The sequence below is a fragment of the Oryza sativa genome, chromosome 2 (genome assembly GCF_034140825.1).
Source record: "Oryza sativa Japonica Group chromosome 2, ASM3414082v1".
Taxonomy (NCBI): Eukaryota; Viridiplantae; Streptophyta; class Magnoliopsida; order Poales; family Poaceae; genus Oryza; species Oryza sativa.
In genome coordinates this window covers 27,507,924-27,526,467 of record NC_089036.1, presented here as the reverse complement: position 1 = coordinate 27,526,467, position 18,544 = coordinate 27,507,924, and the positions used below count along the sequence as shown (strand labels likewise).

At 44.7% G+C, this 18,544-nt stretch overlaps 2 protein-coding genes and 1 long non-coding RNA gene across 5 annotated transcripts; 1 reads left to right on the top strand and 2 right to left on the bottom strand.

Annotated features, from left to right (window-relative positions):
- Nucleotides 1-3,783: 3,783 nt before the first annotated feature.
- Nucleotides 3,784-10,841, bottom strand: LOC9272212 (U-box domain-containing protein 33). The gene is made up of 15 exons (XM_066308063.1): nucleotides 10,645-10,841; nucleotides 10,378-10,525; nucleotides 10,099-10,242; nucleotides 9,630-9,734; nucleotides 8,724-8,769; nucleotides 8,263-8,429; nucleotides 8,028-8,180; nucleotides 7,568-7,864; nucleotides 7,298-7,465; nucleotides 7,155-7,220; nucleotides 6,591-7,067; nucleotides 5,750-6,487; nucleotides 5,495-5,583; nucleotides 5,184-5,287; nucleotides 3,784-4,592 (listed from the first exon to the last, which is right to left on the bottom strand). The coding sequence occupies exons 1-15, from the start codon at nucleotides 10,839-10,841 to the stop codon at nucleotides 4,282-4,284; spliced, it is 3,210 nt and encodes a 1,069-aa protein (XP_066164160.1). The 3' UTR covers nucleotides 3,784-4,281.
- On the top strand, nucleotides 4,891-11,033 carry LOC4330242 (uncharacterized). Of its 2 annotated transcripts, none has more exons than XR_010739724.1 (7): nucleotides 4,891-5,185; nucleotides 5,346-5,614; nucleotides 9,361-9,400; nucleotides 9,644-9,756; nucleotides 10,087-10,177; nucleotides 10,411-10,458; nucleotides 10,601-11,033. It is a non-coding gene; the product is annotated as an uncharacterized lncRNA (long non-coding RNA). The 2 variants fall into 2 exon arrangements; XR_010739723.1 differs by having other exon boundaries at nucleotides 10,411-10,489.
- A 574-nt stretch (nucleotides 11,034-11,607) lies between these two features.
- On the bottom strand, nucleotides 11,608-16,810 carry LOC4330243 (U-box domain-containing protein 33). Of its 2 annotated transcripts, none has more exons than XM_066308061.1 (9): nucleotides 16,431-16,810; nucleotides 15,575-15,696; nucleotides 15,299-15,420; nucleotides 14,813-14,917; nucleotides 14,261-14,690; nucleotides 14,022-14,162; nucleotides 13,258-13,953; nucleotides 12,390-13,169; nucleotides 11,608-12,080 (listed from the first exon to the last, which is right to left on the bottom strand). In XM_066308061.1, the coding sequence occupies exons 1-9, from the start codon at nucleotides 16,723-16,725 to the stop codon at nucleotides 11,856-11,858; spliced, it is 2,916 nt and encodes a 971-aa protein (XP_066164158.1). In that variant the 5' UTR covers nucleotides 16,726-16,810; the 3' UTR covers nucleotides 11,608-11,855. The 2 variants fall into 2 exon arrangements, with proteins under 2 accessions (XP_066164158.1, XP_066164159.1); XM_066308062.1 differs by having other exon boundaries at nucleotides 11,608-12,077.
- Nucleotides 16,811-18,544: the final 1,734 nt, after the last annotated feature.

Genomic DNA, 18,544 nt, shown 5'->3' with positions numbered 1-18,544 from the left:
ATAGAATTTTTATATTTCACTCTTAGCAGTTAAAAGCAAGCTTAAAAAGAAAGCGATGAAAAACCCCATAACAATTTAAAATCAAGTTTCAAAATTCATTTTTTTCCCCTCACCTTGTTACCACCTTGTCCATTGCCACCGTGCCAGCCGCATGATGAGAGGCAGGCAGGCAGGCAGTGCCGGGAGAGCGTCACCACCGCGGCGAGCGCAAGTGCGCCACTCGAACGGGTGCACGTCGCGTCACGCCCTGCCGGCCACGGCGCGCACGCCACACGTCCGTGGCGCGCACATGCGCCGCCCCGGGCAGCTGCCTAACCCCCTGGGCGGCGCCAGCGCCACAGCCAACTGCTCCAGTGTCAGCCACGCGAATGATGGTTTACTGACTTAACAGTTTTTTGATTTTTTTTCCAGATCAGTTTTTTAATTTGCGTGGTGCAGAATTTATGGGGATGATTTAGGGTTTTCCGTGCGAATTTATTTTCAATTTAAAGTATCTGGTAGGATGGTGTCTGTGGATATGCTCCAGATGATTGAAGCCAAATGATTGGCTTCGAGGATGAACTAATCAATAAGAAATTCAATTCCAGCAAAGTATAAAAAGCTATCGACGAGGATCAGTTCTCTTCCGCAAATATTAGTTTAATATAGTGAGGGCCTAACTACTGCCTGGCTCATAGTTCAGGGCCGGTGGTCGTTAGGTCATACTCCCTCCGTTTTAAAATATTTGACACCGTTGATTTTTTAGTACGTGTTTGACCATTCGTCTTATTCAAAAAATTTAAGTAATTATTTATTCTTTTCATATCATTTGAATCATTGTTAAATATACTTTCATGTACACATATAGTTTTACATATTTTATAATTTTTTTAATAAGACGAACGGTCAAATATGTGCTAAAAAGTCAACGGTGTCAAATAATATTTTTAAACGGAGGGAGTATTATTATTGGCTTTTCTTGACATGAACAGAAATAGATAAACTAAGCATCAGCTTTTGCACGCAAATGACATTCTGTTACGTACCAGCTTAGCAAAACCAAACCACATGTAACAGGCAAATAATGGGAGATGCAAGATCATTGGTTTGGAATTTGGAAATAAATTTGGATTAGCATGGGCCTACCACATAACACAAACCATAGAGTACTTTGGATTTCTTAAACGAGCTAGAGTTTAAATTGGAGCTTAATCAGGGCATGCATACAGAAAGAGAAGATCAATCAGGTCCATCCGAAATACTAATAATTCATGAAAGCAACCTGGCAGAATAAATTTGATAGGTTTCTCGCGCTTATCCAAGACAAGAAGCCATCCAAGCAAAGACAACTCGATATACCCTGTCCGGGAGTAGATGCTAATAACACCACATGATTAAAGAACTTGGACAGCGCCATGGCGCACGGCCCACTGCCAGCCAAAATGCTGTCATCCATTCAGTTGTATGGCCGGAACAGCCCAAAGCTATTACCTTCGGCGATTCTGTATCCTGTGATCTTGCATGATTTGCCAGCGTGTAGGTTGCCGCCTTCGTGCATGGGGACGACGACAACGCCATTGTTGTCTCCCTGCTGTCTTGTCCTGTCTCCCTTCGTGGCCTTATGTAATTTTGCGAATTCTGAATCCTGCTACCACAGTAGAAATAGCGGTATGAAGCCGCTTCTGCGTACGGCGAGAACAGTGCTACCGAGTGCGAGATGTGCAAAAACGATGTAAAGAAGACTCGAGTTGTGTACTCGTGCATGTCCGTTCACCTCTAGAGCTCGTCCATGCAGTACAACCGCTTGACCATGCGGACTGCAGGACGAAGGGATACAGTAACCCGCTGAATTTTAGGAGAAAATCCAACAACACAACTTCCAAAAAATATTGTACAAGCTAACTTACCTAAAAATACCATTACCGTTAGGTTCCATCCGTTTCTCACTGTTAAAATGTGACGAGGTTAACGGAGTAAAATGGATATAACTCTAACAGCAATATATGTCATTTCTACAACGCGTTGACTCGTAAGATGACGTTTTTTTGGAAGTTATATTCACCGATAGTATGTCTTAAAATATGATACTTGTTCCAGAACAGCATGTTTGGAAGCTCTCAAACTCAGGAATTTATACTTCTAAATCTGCATATGAGGCCATCTTTGTTGGGACGGTAAGGTTTGCACCTAGAAGAAGAATTTGAAAGAGTTGGATGCCTTTGAAATACAGATTGTTTATATGGTTGGCAATTAATAATCGTTGTTGGACAACAGACCGGTTGGACAAGCGAGGACTTCAACACCCGCCTACATGTCCATTATGTGATCTAGCTCAGAAAACTATTAGTCACATCCTAGTCACTTGTGTGTTTTCTTGATAAGTATGGTGTTTGGTCGTGCAACGGCTTGGCTACTCTAGCTTTTCAAACCCAGGTTATTGCTAGGTTTGCCAATTGAGGGTCAAGAACAGTAAGGGGTTTACCTACTAATGAGAAGAAAGGGCTAAACTCTTTAATCATCTTGGTCGCTTGGGAAATTCGATCGGAAGCACATGAACAATTGTGTATTTAATGGTGCTATCCTATGCTTGGCCGATGTCCTCCGAGCTATCGCTAATGAGGGCGCTCTTTGGTGCCTAGCAGGAGCTGCTAGGCTTCATGATCTCTTTGCTAGGACTGGGCTGCTAATGCACTAGTTTGTGTTTTTTTTTCTTTGGGTGTGTGGTATTTGTCAGGGTTATGGATACCACATACCTAATAGTAGTTGACTAAATCTCGGCAGGACCCACCACATACCATGTCCTATACGGAAACAACCTGCGGATATAGGAGGAGTTCCGGATAAGGAAAGACAACCAGAGTTCTACATGGAAACGACAATGACTACTCGGATTGTATCCATATTTGTTTCCCTAGTTCTACTTGGACAAGGGGATACCTATGGGTATAAATACAAGGCCTCGTAGGAGGAGAGGGGACACGAACACAGACAATCAACACCCACCACAATCTACGGAATAATAGATCAAGACAGAAGATCAACATACAAGCCAACATACGCCAAGACAAAACGCCGGATATCGACTTCAGAGATAGGCACGGCTAGTCCCCTATGGTGTCTCCGGACACTGTCAGTAGAGACGAAAGCGCTATCTTTGATCTCGCCAGCACGGATTCGAGGAGGAAGACTACCCTGTTGTCGACTGCGAGTCAGACCTTCAGACTGCCATGTTGACAACAGTTAGATAGGCTACCCTAAATATTGTACTGGTGTGATTATGGTGAATAAGGGCAACGACCGGCTTCGGCCAACAGGATGTAGGGTTATTACATGACAATTCAAGGGCCTGAACCTGTATAAAAATCGATGTCTCCGTCTCTTTTACCTCAGTCTCGCGTATATCCTAGTACCAACGATCCCTATGCCATGCAAATACCGTAGTCGAGACATCAAACGTCGATAGTATTCTGTTGTATTCTTGGTGGGCGAGTGTCGGAGTTTTTTTCTAACACCGTACATCTTTTGTTCTTTATCTTAATGAAATGATACGCAGATCTTTGCCGTGTTCTTAAAAAAAATATGATACTTATTATTTCATGGATTTTCTTATTTTGAGAAGATGCCCTGAACCTGATCAGGGCCGAGTATATCTGCATTTCACGGGCCAACGTGCGGAACATGGCCGAGGCCCACCGTTGTATACTGGGCCGTGTATCTTGAGCTTGAGCCTTTAATGGGGCCCACACCGCCTGGGGTGTCTATGGGCTTTCTTTATCGGAATAAGTTCACCGGAGATCCCTCAACTTAACAGCAAGATTTTTTTTAAGTCCCTTAACCATAAACCAGAAATGTATACCTCTAAACTTATACAAACCGTGCACTAAAGGTCCTATGGCAGTATACGTGGGTGGTTTCGCTGATGTGGCATCCTAGTCAGCAAAAAAATTTTTAAAAGTACGTGGGGCCCACATGTCATCTTCACATATTTTCTTCTCTTTTCTCCTGTTCACTTTTCTTCTTCTCCTCTTCACTTTTCTCTTCACCGTCGAAGCGCCGCCGGGCTGCGGGCGAGCGCGACGGCGGGCGAGCACGGCAGCGGAGCGGCGGGCGTGCGCGGAGCCACGGCCCACGGGTCACAAGAGGTTCGGCTGCCGGCGGCGCCGGCCGGTGACGCAAGAGAAGGGGAGGGCGTCGTCGGCGGCAGGAGCACTGGGCCGCGGCGGAGGTGGCCGGAGGCGGAGGCACCATCGCCGTCGCCGTGCTCTTGTTGTTGCAGCCGCTGCACATGCGAGGACCTAGCCATTAGTTGAGCACCATATATATATGTTTGTGTATTGCTATGCATGCATGCATGCTTCCGGCGAGGGAGACGTAGCGGAGCCTGGGCGTGAGGCCAGGGAGGTTGGGCTTGGAGGCGATGGTCCATCCGAGCGCGAGGAGGTGGTACTTGATCTTGGTCCGGAGCTCGTCGTCCCGGCGGCGGAGGAGGGAGAGCAAGGGTGCGCGGTGGTCGGAGAGGAGCCGGCTATGCAGCTCCGGCGACAGCAGCCCGCCGGCTCTCCGCCCGCCGCCTGCGTCCACGCTTGCCCGCCGGCTCTCCGCCTGCTGTCGGCCTGAAGAAGAGAAGAGAGAAGAGAGAATAGAGAAGAGAAGGGGAAAGAAAACGAGTAGAAAAGAGATGTGCAACTTATAAGTGGGTCCCACGTATCTTTTTTAATTTTTTTTTCTAACTAAGATGCCACGTCAGCGAAACCACTCATATATATATATATATATATATATATACTGCCATAAACATTGAGTTTAGGGGTAAACATTTTGTACTTAAGGGACATAAAAAATCTCGCTGTTAAGACCTCCGGTGAACTTATTCCTTCTTTATCTCGTAGCGGCGATAGGCCCATGAGAATTGGCGAGCCCACCGGACTCACCAACCGAGCTGCCTTTCCGGCTCGACTCTGCCGGTGAGAGCGGTAGCGCGTGGCGGCCGTAGGCGAGCGCAGCGTGCGGCAGCATCGCCCTTCGCGGCGAGGCGGCGGGGGCGCAACCGGTGAGGGGACCTACGTTGCTGCCGCAATCCGCCGCTTGCCTTCGCCGCCGCCCGCGCTGAATCCGAGCCGGAGCGCGCGTCGGTTGCCGTCACATCGACCCCACCGGCCCGGCGCGGCGCCAGCACTCGCCGCCCCTCCGCCGTCCGCGCGCACAGGTAAGGATCCGATTCCGCTCATGAGCATCCACCTTTTGTGACCTAAGATAGTAGAGTAGGTGCACGCCGATAGATGGTGATTGAGATTTTAGAGGCACACTTCTGCACAGGCACACGCCATGTTCAGGTAACACCAGAAATCCCCCACTATATTTTACAGGTGAGATGAAGCATCTAGATGAGCTGAGTCCGCATCGAGGAATAGGTTGATGTCATCTCCTGTGCTGTCGCCACTCGAGGATAGCCGAGCGGAGCACTCTGTTCGGCGTGAGCTCGCGGTTTTCGAGACTCAGGTTCGTCATCGGCGACCTGGCGTTGCCGCCGTCGAGCCAGTTTCTGATGGCATTGGCTTCGTACGTGTACCCGTCTGCTGCGATGTGAGGATCAGTCATCACCTCCTGTTCACCATCCATCGGAGCAAAAGTTCTGGTAAGTTCGAATACATACTCCCAATTGGATAAACCAGTATAGCACTACTAATACATCGACCTAGAACCCCGTCAATTTTGTGTGAAATCATCAATTATATCACATCAATTTATCATGTGGTCGCAAATTACCAACCTGCAAGATCGGGCAGATAAAGTAGGATGGTGCTTGTGTGTCATCTGATAGAGCTTCAAATGCTTGTTTGCATCCAAAATTCTGGGAAGCATCCTTCAGCAGAGGCTTGATCACCCCCCACACCTCCCCCGTGAGATCTGGCCGGTGCCTTCCACTCAAATTGGCGCATCTCAGTCCGAGATGCGCAAGCTGGTTGGCCTGCACGAAGGGCCAGCTCCCTGCGGAGGTGTCCATGATTGAATGCAGCTGCCTTTTCTCCATAGCATCTTCTACTATTGTTGTGATGTTCTGTGGTGATTTTCCTGTCAGTAGATGTAGGATGATAATGCCGAAGGAGTACACGTCGCAGCGTGGGGCGAGTTCTCCGGTGGACAAGAATTCAGGGTCAATGTAGGAGGATGTTCCTGAAGTGTTATTTCCGGTGTTGTATTTTCTGAGAAGCTGGCAGACGTGCAACTTGCTTACAAAGTTGGCATCAAGAAGAATGTTCATGGGGTTCAGATTACCATGAACAACCGGGTGAGGCTTCTGTGAGTGGATGAAGGTCAAGGCTGAACATATCTCCCCAATGATCCTGGTACGCATCTTCCATGTCAGTGGTGGTGTGTTTTTCTTGCACGAGAGCTGGTCCTCGAGGCTCCCATTTGGGAGGAATTCATACACCATGCCAAAAGCTTCCGGACATGCACCTATTAGCATCATGACGTTAGGATGCCTCAGTCTACTGAGAACAACAACCTGCAGTTATGACGCCACATATACAGAAAATGATGATTCAGTGCTCTTCTGCTGAAAGGGAAATGTATGGCTATATAGCTTCAACTTTAGTTATCTCATTTACCTCTTGATGGAATTCTAACTGCCCTTGCAGGCCCTGAGGATGAAGCAACATTACAGTTATAGCCGTGTTCCGTATGAACCCTTTGTACACATTCATAAATCTGCCTGTGCCAATCTTGAGTGCCGTATCAAAGTCTTGGGTTGCTTGCCGCAGCTCAAAAAAAGAGAAGTCGGCGATCTGGGTGGTTGCTATCATTGAAGCTCCATCCCTGTTCATTTGGCGCAATTTTTCAGATTCTGCTATGGCAGTGTCTCTCTCATGTAGTGTTTTGTCATACTTTGCTTGAATCTTTTGGATAAAGCGGATGCTTTCTGCAAGCTTTTCTTCATGAGCTTTGATCTCTGTCATATGTCTGCTACGTATCTTGTTTAGCTCTCTTTTCGTTTCTTGAATTTCCTCTTTTTGCCGTGCAAATGTCTCCTCCACCGCTTCCCGCCTTTTCAACTCATTCAGATACTGATGCTCCAGGTCATGAACCTGTAAGAGTACTCCACATTTTCATGACAAACCTGCAATTCATAGTACTGAGTACAGACCACTGAAACAAACGTCTTAGTATCTTACCTTCTTAAGAGCGGAGAGCATCTCGCTCTCAGCTTTTCTTCTCCTCTTAGTTTCTTTAGATGAATCCTATATAAAGTTTTCAGTAAGATCGTCTGCAAGAATTAAACCAATATGCTGAATCTGAGTCATACTGCCATACTTACAAGTCGTTCCAGACAGAGCTTCTGTTCCTTTACATCTTTTAACTCATGGTATAATTCATCTCGCTGCCTTTTTGTTTCTTCAATCTCCATCCTCTGTCTTGCAATCTTTTCCTCCATATCTTTCCTCTGCATCTTTTCATTTCGGTTTAAATTCTCCACATCTTTAACCTGTAATAATAGTTTGGATTTTCGTCACGTATTTTTTAGATAATTGGTCAATTTTTTTTTGGAAAAATTAAAAGCTCCTGAGTCCTGAACCAAAGTGCTTACTCTTTGAAGCATCGCAAGCAGATCCATCTTGATCTTTTGGAATTTCTTGGCTTCCTCACATGATTCTTGTATAAAATATTCAGTAATCTCTTGTACATAATCTTTTGCAGCAGATTTAATCTCAGATATATGTTGCTCCAGCAGAAGCTTCTGTTTCTTTGTATCCTGTAGTTCATCATATAATGTATTGTGTCGCCTTTTCATTTCATCGATCTCCAGCCTCTGTCTTGCAAGTGTCCTCTCAGTTTCTTTCCGCTGGTTCACCTCCTGTAGATATGATTTTTCTGACTCTTGAACCTGTAAGACTAATTTAGTTATACTTGTCCTAAAAAGAGAAATTAATTTAAGCAGTATTTTGGAGGCATGTCACATTTGGTACGCTGGCCAAAGGAGGGTTACTTTATTTATTTTTCTCTACAAATATACAAGCTACAGAGTCAGCCAATAAAACAAAGCTTACTCTCTGAAGAGCTATAAGTAGATCCATTTCAGCTTTGCGACGCTTGCTAGATTCACCATCAACTTCTTTCTTGAGTAGTTCAGCTCGAGTGCATGCCTCATTAAGTATATCATGCATGTCTTCATCTAAATTTGGTTCTTCTTCTTCTTGTTGCTGCATGCCACCAATCATTAAGAGAGATTTACTTACAGCTAGTTACTTTGGTAACTTAATGATTTAGCATTAGTAGTCTTACGGGATCACAAGCTGGTGATGAGAAATTGACACTGTCAGATTCCTGAGGAGAGTGCATCACTGATCTTTGTTTGTTTGTATCGTCAACAATCGCAGCTAGAGTTGTGGCTTCAGGAATACTTATTGCATCATCAGTCCTTAATGAACCATACCCTGTCCTTCCCCAATCTGGAGTTCATTATTATGAATAAAATAGAGATTAGCATGACTACGTTTAGAAGAGAAATGCCAACAGCATGGCTCAAATCATCTGTTCTCCTCATGTAGGAGTTCATTTTTCTTTCTGCAGATATATGATTAACACGGTTGTTCTAAATAACTAAAAACGATTATTTTGACCCACTGCTTCTACATGTCCTACTGTTTAAGTTATGACTTCTGAGGTATAAATCCTAGTAGTAAGCTTCAGTAATTTCATCACAGATCAGGAATATAGCTTGCAAAGAAGAAACATACTAGTACCTCTGGTCATGAATATTTGACGTTTAGGGCAAGATCGGTTAAACTTCTAAAATTATGACCATTAATTTATATTATAACAAGTTTATAAAATCTAATAAGTTTATGATATTATGATAGTTCTTCTCAAGGCGAATTCTAGCATACCATTTCTTTTGTTTTCAGAATTCAAACTAGCCATTTGAGAAACTATCGATGGTCGGAATTTTATAAGTTTGACTGAATATTGTCTTCAACATCAAATATTCATGACTGCAGAGAGTATTAAATTTAAGCTATAAATTATTGAAACCTCTGGATTCTTGAAACTATATTTTGGGAGAACTATTGAAACTACATATCATTTTTTGGCCCCTTGAATTCATGTAAAACAACAATTTGATGCTGTATGCATAAATCATTTAAGCAAGAAAATCCAATATAACCTTTTTTTTGCAAGGGTGTAAATTAGAAATTCTAAATATGTTAGGATAGTCAGTTTAGTCACCCCCGAAAATGTAGTCCCAATCACTCATTGCCGATTGAGCCAATGATCTTAAAGTATATTCTTCTGAGCTTGGTGCTTCTTTCTTCAGCTCTATCGAACTCATTTGGCTTGAAATGCTGCACATTGACAATGGTACCGTGTTGCTTTGTGCAGGCGGCACATATATTGCAAGAAGGTTTTCATTGGGTTCCCTGTAAGTGCACACAACTAATGGATTTTAGTCATTTTCCTGGTTTCTTGGTAAGAGTGCAATACACTGGTATCCTAGTTCAATTCGTTGACAGAAGTAAAGATACTCAAATGTAGCATTATGTGTCCTACAATTCTCCGCATGCTGTACGAAGTACTATTATGCATGAGATGCACTAAGCTCTATGAAGTTCAAAAAGTCAGGTAGCAAATGACCATTCACTTGACTTTACCTTGTGCATATCAGATGGCCATTGCAGGTAAACCATATCTTGCATGATGGGGATGCAGTCTCCATCAGCTTGAGGGCTATCTTGGAATTTGGTTCTTTCATTTCCCTACAGGTTATAATATCATAAGGTTTGTGCACATATATTTAGTATGGATTCATCTCATAAAATGTTCTATCTATTCCTGCTACCTATGTAGTTTGATTAGTCCTGGACTCCTGATGCTGGTGTAGAATGAAATAAATTTACGACTGAAGTTTTAGTTCATTAATTTGCTGACGCTGATAGCCTAGTCCTGATAAATCTTCAGAGCTTCAAGTACTAAGTTATCCACATAGTCCGATACACCGTCTTAAGTACCAGAGCCTCCAGTTCCAGGAATAAATTTCTCTCTCTATCTCTCTCCCCTTTTTTTTTATTTGCGATGAGAAATAGTAAAATTTTCTTGAAAACATTACAGGAAAAACGCTACATTAGGCAGATGTGGTCCATACTCTGAGTAGTGTTGGTCTGCGGCTGCTCCCATGACAAGCCTGGTGATGCCATGAAGGGTAATAAGTTCCTCGAGTCCTTTTGCGACATCGTCCATGTCAATTAGTACTTTCTGACAATCAGTCTGAAATAGTAGGATTAATGTTCATGCTCATATTGATTATATTTTGACTGATAAACATCATTTCGTCCCCACGTTACTTGATGCAAGTAATTTTTTTCACAAGCACTAACAAAAAAAGTAATGAGACAATTTTACCTTCATATCTTTTCCTGTGCTTTTCGCTATCAGAGCATATTCATCTAGGTTCTTCTCGGCCTCTTCCTTCGCCAACATCAGGTACTCGCTGATCTCTTCAGGCTTCATTCTGGTACAGTGAACTTTTGTCCCCATCGAGAAATGTAAACTGAATTGCACCAGGTGATTGTAGCTGTCAAAGCAGGAGAAGCAAGATGCTTACCTTTACTGAGAGTTTGTGCAGGGCTGTGGACATGAGCAACTACAATATTGGCCCCGTCCGTGGACAGGTTCTGCAGCGCCCAAAGGAATGTGCTCTTGCCGTGCTCGACGTCCTCGTCGACGGCCACGAACACCTTGTCCTCGCCGGCGGCCAGGCTCTGCTCGTCCCACTGGTCGCCGGCGTCCTGCAGAGAGCCGGCCGACGAGCTGACGCTGCACCGAGCGCTCCACATCGCGTCGTACTCTTCGCCGTCGCTATCCATTGCTGCTTCCTGACGTTGAGAAATGAGAAGCACAAGACCATGCAGCTGCAGAGTAACTGCCCAGCCGTTTCATGAATGGAAATTTCGAGATCAAGTTACAGAAGAAAGCAGAAGTAGTCAGCACCGAATATATTTTTCATTTCATGCATTGACTCACAAAGTTAATAACGCAAAGTTGTTTTTTTCTTTGAAGACCAGAAGCCAAAGTCGACGCTATGACTTTACACAACGGTGGGACGAGATGCCATTTGCGCTCGCGTTGGCGTGATCAAGCAAGCAAACGTAGCTCATACGCGCGTATGTCGCTAAAGGGAGATGTATTGTATACTACTGTATGCAGGGACGATGTTTGCCGCGTGGACCCAAGCTGAGTAACTTGGAAATTACCGAGCATTCGACGTGGACGTGACAAGTTGATGCAGTTTATAGTTTAAGACCAGCGTCAAGCAATGAAGCGAGCACGCAACACAAGTACAACGAACAGTTCTGCTTGGGCCTATATAAAAAAGTTTTGCTTGGGCCACCTCCCGAAGCAGAGGCATGGATGGGCCGATGCGTTAGCATTCATGGGCCACGAATTTTGTGGGATTAAACTTTTCTCAGTGACTAAGGCCACTGTTCACGGGCCAGCCACTGTGCACCGGGATGGATCAGGCCTCACGTCCTCACGATCACGGGAGGCCGCCCGCCGCCGCCTCCGTGCACATCTCTTTTCGCTGTTCGTCACTTATATACAGGGGAAGACGGATCAGAACCAGATTCAACATGGGTAAAATTGGGTAGGATTACCAACTGCAAATGTCTGTACTCCACAGCGGAAATCGCAAATCAAATTAACGAGCACAAAAGACGAACAGGGTAAACTTCCCCTTTTCTCGAGCAATCTTGGATCTTCAAATTTCAACCCAAGCAAAGCTAATGCTAATGTATGTGCAGGATCTACAGTCAGGACGAAGCGAAGCGCCAGGTATGGAGGATATCAACTGCGGTGAGTGATGATTGATGAGAGATTGCTCATGTACAGTCGTCGTCCTCCTCTTGCGGCTGATGCCGTTGACGCTGTTGCTGCCACTCGAGGATGGCCGAGCGGAGCGCCCTGTTCGGGATGAGCTCGCGGTGCTCGAGCGTCAGGTTCGTCATCGGCGACGTGTCGTGGCCGCTGTCGAGCCACCCCTTGATGGCCTCGGCTTCGTACGTGAACCCGTCCGCCGCGATGTGGGGATCGTTCATCTCCTCCTGCTTTCACATCCATCCCAACACGAGTTTGAATCATCCCCCATAGTTTACTCATATTCCTTTGGCTTTTTAGAAAATAAAAATAAATTGTTGGGTAAACTTATATATATATATATATATATATTCTTGATAATTTAAAAGTCAATAAAAAATTACGTTTAAAATATCTTAAAATTAATTTTAAAATTAAGTTTGAAAATTTTGACTCTTTCTTCAGCTGATTAGAGCATCCGATGGAAGCCATCATCCAATCACGAGGAAATTTTGCCTCGATTTTTTTCAGGAATAATTTAATCACGGATTTTTTGCTACCTGAAAGATCGGGCAGACGAAGTAGGACGGCGGCGGGGAGTCGTCCGGCCGGGCCACGAACGACGGCCTCCCGGCGGTCAGCGACGCGGCCTTCATGAGGGGCTCGACGACCTTCCACACGTCGGTCGCGAGATCCGGCCGGCGCCTCCGGCTCATCTCGGCGCACCGCAGGCCGAGGTGCGCGAGCTGGTTGGCCTGCACGAACGGCCAGCTCCCCGCGGAGGGATCGAGGATGGAGTGCAGCCCGCCGCTCTCGATGGCGTCCTCCACAACCTCGGCGATCTTCTGGGGAGGCTTCCCGGTCAGCAGCCGCAGGATGATGATTCCGAGGGAGTACACGTCGGAGCGCGGCGTCAGCTCGCCGGTGGTGAGGAACTCCGGGTCCATGTACGCGAAGGTCCCCTTCGGTGTGGTCGTCCGGTACAACCGGGTGGTGGCGGCGGCGGCGGCGCCGGTGTTCGTCTGTATCAGGAGCCGGCAGATGCCGAAGTCGCCCAGCTTGCTGACGAAGTTGGCGTCGAGGAGGATGTTCGCCGGCTTCAGGTCGCCGTGGACAATCGGGTGCGGCTTGTTCGAGTGGAGGAAGCTCAGCGCCGAGCACATCTCGTAGATGATCCTGGTGCGCACCTGCCATGTCAATGGCGGCGTGTTGTTCAGGCAGGCCAGGCGGTCCTCGAGGCTGCCTTTGGGGAGGAATTCGTACACCAAGCCAAATGCCTCCCTGCAAGAGCCGATCAAAGTGACGAGGTTTGGATGTCGTACTCTACTGAGAACAGCAATCTGCAATAATGGTGTCAATTGCTTGGTTAGCCATGGTTGCCAACTTGATTTGATGGAGTTATGTGAGTGATCTGATGAACTGGATTACCTCCTGGTCGAATTCTGATTGACCTTGCATGCTATGTGGGTGCAGCAGCTTGATAGCCACAGTTGTGTTGCGGAGTGTGCCTTTGTAGACGCTCCCAAAACCGCCCTCGCCGATCTTGAGTTCTTGATCGAAGCCTCTGGTCGCTTGTTCAAGCTCATAAGAGGAGAACTCGGTGTTTAGATCTTCACCCGGCATGGAAATTCTCTGTTTGTTCTTCAGGCGCAAGTCTTGAGATTCACTTACTGCGGCATCTCGCTCTTGTTGTAGCTTCTCTTTATCTGCTTGGAGCACTTGGAGTAGATACTTGCTCTCTGCGAGCTTCTCTTCGCGTTCTTTTAAAACTGAACGAATTTCAGTTATACGGTGCTCCACCATGAGTTTCTGCTCTTCTACATCATGCAGCTTATCTTTGTGTTCTTTTAAAACTGCCTGCATTTCAGTTATGCGCTGCTCCACCGTGAATTTCTGCTCTTCTACATCATGCAGCCTATCTTCGCGTTCTTTTAAAACTGCCTCCATTTCAGTTATGTGCTGCTCCACCATGAGCTTCTGTTCTTCCACATCATGCAGCTTGTCATATAATGCATTGCAGTGCCTTTCCGTTTCTTCTGTCTCCTGTATCTGTTTCTCCAGTGCCTCTTCGGTTATTTTCCGATGCATGACTTCCTTCTGATACAGGTTCTCCAACTCTTTGACCTGTAAGATAAGTTCTATCTTTTTATTTTACAGTATGAATTATGGACTTTTGAAGCAAAATGACTTGCCTTTTGAAGAGCTGAAATCAGATTTCTTTCGGCGTTCCGACGTTTCGTTGATTCTTCGTATGTCTCTCTCTTCAGGTCTTGAGTTTCACTAAGAGCCTCTTGGAGTCTACCATATATGTCTGCATCATCGCCTGAATTCTCCTGTGTTGCACAAAAAGTTCAGTTATGTGTTACATTTCATTGAGAAGAGTCCTACTCTTATGTTTTTCAACTTGCACAGTACATCAGGCGATATGTACCAGTTTACGAGGAGATACAAAATGGTCATCATCAGGTTCATACATGGGCTGCTGCATTGCTGATCCAGAGACCCTAACTGTATCACTATTTCTTGATGAATCGTAGCAGGAGTTTTGCGATCTCTCAAATTCATCCCAGGAATCTATAGAACCCATTGCTGTTCTTGTTGGCTGGTCATTGACATCTTGATCTGAATGTCCAAATAACTGAGATGGTGCAGTGCCAGATCCTTGTGAGGGATACTTTGCCACTTCTGTTCTTGATCTGTTCAGATTGTGCCTTGGACTTCCGCTTGAGCTTGATGCTTCACTCTCTGACGGGTGCAATGACATTGATCTCATACGGCTGGAAATGCTGCTTGATGACAATGTTGATGCAACTGTGTGTGCAGGTGATGGTGGTATTGCAGGAACGGTTGTATTTGCTTCCCTGCAATGTTGACGGGTAAGCTTAGCTATTTTTCACGTGTTGTTCAATGTGCTTTTCTGATGTTAGTATCACTGAAAACCATCTATCGTAAGACTGCTTTGACCCGCTTGGCTTAACCTTACCTTGTACATATCAGATGTCCTTTACAGGTAAACCATATCTTACATGAAGGATCTGCTGCTTCCAATATCTTGAGTGCTGTCTTGGACTTAGGTGTGTTCATTTTCCTGCATATTGGGAAAACATCCAGGTTCGAAACTGTTAAAGACTTTACAGACCATTCTGTTTCTCATTTCTTTTTTTGAGGGGACTTTCTGTTTCTCAATTCTTGCTAGCGGCAAACACTGAATGCTACTTCCTCCGTTTCATATTATAAGACTTTCTAGCATTGTATACATTCATATATATATATATGTTAATGAATCTAGACATATATGTGTGCCTAGATTCATTAACATCTATATGAATGTAGACAATACTAGAAAGTCTTATAACCTGAAACGGAGGTAGTACTTATCAGGGAAGAAACAATATTTTGTGAAACAGTTTTAAATGTGCAATGTGTGTGCTAGTCATCAGAAAAAAAAAACTTATGAGGTTGTGGTCACCTTGAGTAGTGTTTGTCTGCTGCTGCTCCCATGACAAGCTTGGTGACGCCATGAAGGGCAACAAGATCTGTAAGGCCTTTAGCAATGTCGTCCTCCTCAATTATTAGTTTCTCACAGCTGACCTGAGAAAACGAAATATTGATCAAATTATTCCTGAGATATATATTGATATATCTTCTCGAGTAATATTAGTAGAATGCATAATTGGGTATTAGGTAATTTATTACTTTGTTGATTGCTCATTAGGAAAGACATAAGAGTGGTTGAGAAGAACACCTTCAGTTTTCTGCATATCAGAAGATATTCATCTAGTTTCTCCTCTGCCTTTTCTCTCTCCTTGTTCCTATAGTCGTTCACCTGTTTTGTATTCATCTTGGTATAATGAACTTTTGCCCCCACTGAAACAATAGGAATCAAGGACAAGCTATTTAAAAGGTGACAAACAAATCATGGAGGATTTCTGATCGCACTGGTGACAAACAAATCATGGAGGATTTCTGATCGCACTAGAAGTCAGAAATCAGAAGTGAACCAGTTGCATCGTTTGCAAATATTAACGTATTGCTTCTGAACTTGTTACCCTGGGCAATAAGAGGATGACCTTTGATGCATGTGTAGTAGTGTTGTTGGGATTTGGTAATAGTCCCACGTAGAGGTATATTGAAATTAGTATAGAAATTCTTGCATTTTAACAATACACCCTAGGTTACTTTTTTCCACGAAGCGACGGCAAAATAGGATTTTGGAAGTAGTTACAGGACCAATAATGCTACATGAACAAATAATTGTATGTATTTTCTAGAATATCTGCACGAAGTCAGCATTGCCGGCAGATACAATCATACAACTCATGAGAAACTTCGTCAAGCAACGTTTGGGCGTGCAAATGTCTATTGTACTGTAAGAAAGCCAGAAAGGGAGTATGCATAGTTTGCACTGGCATTCGGCTTTCAAGTCGCCAATGTCAACGAATCATATCCATTATTAAACTGCTAACCATAGATTCAAAACGGAAGCGGGATCCAAATAACCAAACTCGTCGCTAAATTACCGAAATTAAAAGGTATCCAATCTTAAATCTCTCTCCTGTGACGCAGATCATCAAACAAATGATTGAGGACTGGAGGCTTACTCATGGGGATCATCTGCGCGGGGCAGTGGACATGAGCAATCACGACCTTGGCGCCATCCTTGGCCAGGTTCTGCAGCGTCCACTGCAAGGCGCTCTTGCCGTACTTCACGTCCGCGGCGACTGCGACAAACACCTTGTCCGCCGCCGCCGCCAGCGGCGGCGGCGGCGGGCTCACTTCCACCCCCACCTCGGTGGATATCTCCGCGACGCTGCTTACCGACGTCCTGAAGCTGTACTGCGACCCGCTCCCCGACGTGTCCCACCGCCTGTGCACGCCGAGGCCGACGCCGTCCATTGCCGCCGGATTGCCGGTGAGACGGAGACAGTCGAGTCGAGCGGGGAGGGAGGAGATATGTTGGCATTAGCGGCGGTTAAGAACCAGGGATGAGTTCGATGAGATAATTCGAAGAATAAACGGTGCCTAAAGCTAAGTCAACTCTGGGTCGCTGTTTTTTTAAAATTAAAAAAAGGTCTTGTTTCGCTGGGACCGCGGCAATTTGCATTGGATGATAGATGACTAGGAACCGAATTTGTCTCATGCCGAATTTGCTACTACACTAAAGGGATTAAAAGGTATTTTAGAATTGAGTATAATTGTATTTCTTGTATAACTGTTTTTCTGGTTTTGCAAATGCCGTCGTATTTATATACGGATCAATTTACCCATTGGATATCATGCTATTTTTCCGTTAATGAACGCTGCGACGTGCACATTATCGTCGTCAGGAAGATTAATCCTGTACTTTACATTAGATTAGAAGCCAACGTGCAAGCAAGCGGCCATCATTATCTTGGAATCGCAGCTAAACATCCGGCGATCATTATCTTGCAATCGCAGCAAAACATCATGATCGGCTGATCCTCAATATGTTGTATTTTAGCAAACAAAAGTCGTCTGCCACCCGATTTTTCGACTGCTGGAACCTGGCAGTTGTAATGACCTTATGACCTAAGCAAAATAACGATACATCCGATGTTTCAAACCGAAAAAATAATAATAATGTACTAACAACGCGTAGGGGCAATTCAAGAGAAAGTTTCGCAACATGCTATGTACTGTACGACACGACAGGGCAAGGCAGCAGGCCAACATCCTGCGTAGTACAGTCTTGCGCGTCCTAACCTTGCAAGAAAACGAGGACTTGACGATTCAAACGAACACACTCTATTGCAACTTGTAGGTTTGCAGCTGGCCCATTTGGTTAATAGAAAATAATTTTGCAACCTGATATTTGCTTGTACGTTTGTGCCAGTAAAAATACATTAAAACTGCAAAAGCGTTGTGAAAGATAAATTAAATATGAGGCGACTTTGACCAGGACTGCCGAGCAAGCTGCAAAGCGCGTGTTATATTGGCAATAAATGAAAGAAATAAATAAAGGTCGACTCTCTCCTTGTCAAAACCCTGTGACCCGTTGGAGCTTCAACGCATTCCAAAATCGAAATGGATACTATCCGAGATCCGCAATTTTCCTTTTAGAAAGTGTATTTGTATGATTGCTCTAAAAATACGCTAGAAGTGTATAACATATTATCACCAATAGCGAAACTAACTATATTGTTCAGTCCAAACGGTGAAGGGATTATTATTTATCATCGACAATGATTATTTAGACTGTTTTTCATGAAAAAAAATTTAGCGCACTGAGAATGTTTCGGTATGGTTTTTTGACGCTCTATGGGATTGTTTGGCTGGCCGATACAGCTGCTGCTACAGACACAACACATTGTTTGTGTTGGCTGCACAACAATGAAATTAAGTGCAGCCGAACAGAGCCTATAGCGAAGCACACAACGGTGGAGCCACAACGGTAGAGCCGAAGTGACCAATCGACCAATCCAGAAGTTGACTTCATGGCTAAACAACATGTTTTTGAATACTTATGGTTTATTAATATATACGAGACAAAGTTTTTATCCTATTTTCTTAATAAAAAGGAACTTTCCTAAGTACATACGCGTGGAAATTTTCTCTATCAGCACGGCGTCCTTGGCGAGCAGTTTCTTGGTGTTTTTGTTTTTTTTTTTCTATTTGCATCAATGACTCTGTGCGAGTATATTGTATTGGTTGACTTCTAAAAAATTATTATCAAATTTTGTGAATGTGCGTGTTC

What these genes read in the sequence shown, in the direction of transcription:
- LOC9272212 (XM_066308063.1), bottom strand. Translation starts at nt 10,841, where the DNA reads ATGGATAGCGACGGCGAAGAGTACGACGCGATGTGGAGCGCTCGGTGC. An exon ending in AGCTCTGTCTGGAACGACTT is followed by an intron (nt 7,221 to 7,297) that starts GTAAGTATGGCA and finishes AACTTTATATAG; the next exon opens with GATTCATCTAAAGAAACTAA. An exon ending in CTCGACGGCGGCAACGCCAG is followed by an intron (nt 5,288 to 5,494) that starts GTCGCCGATGAC and finishes GTGCCTGTGCAG; the next exon opens with AAGTGTGCCTCTAAAATCTC.
- LOC4330243 (XM_066308061.1), bottom strand. Translation starts at nt 16,725, where the DNA reads ATGGACGGCGTCGGCCTCGGCGTGCACAGGCGGTGGGACACGTCGGGG. An exon ending in CGCGCAGATGATCCCCATGA is followed by an intron (nt 15,697 to 16,430) that starts GTAAGCCTCCAG and finishes CTATTGTTTCAG; the next exon opens with TGGGGGCAAAAGTTCATTAT. An exon ending in GCAGACAAACACTACTCAAG is followed by an intron (nt 14,918 to 15,298) that starts GTGACCACAACC and finishes CCCAATATGCAG; the next exon opens with GAAAATGAACACACCTAAGT.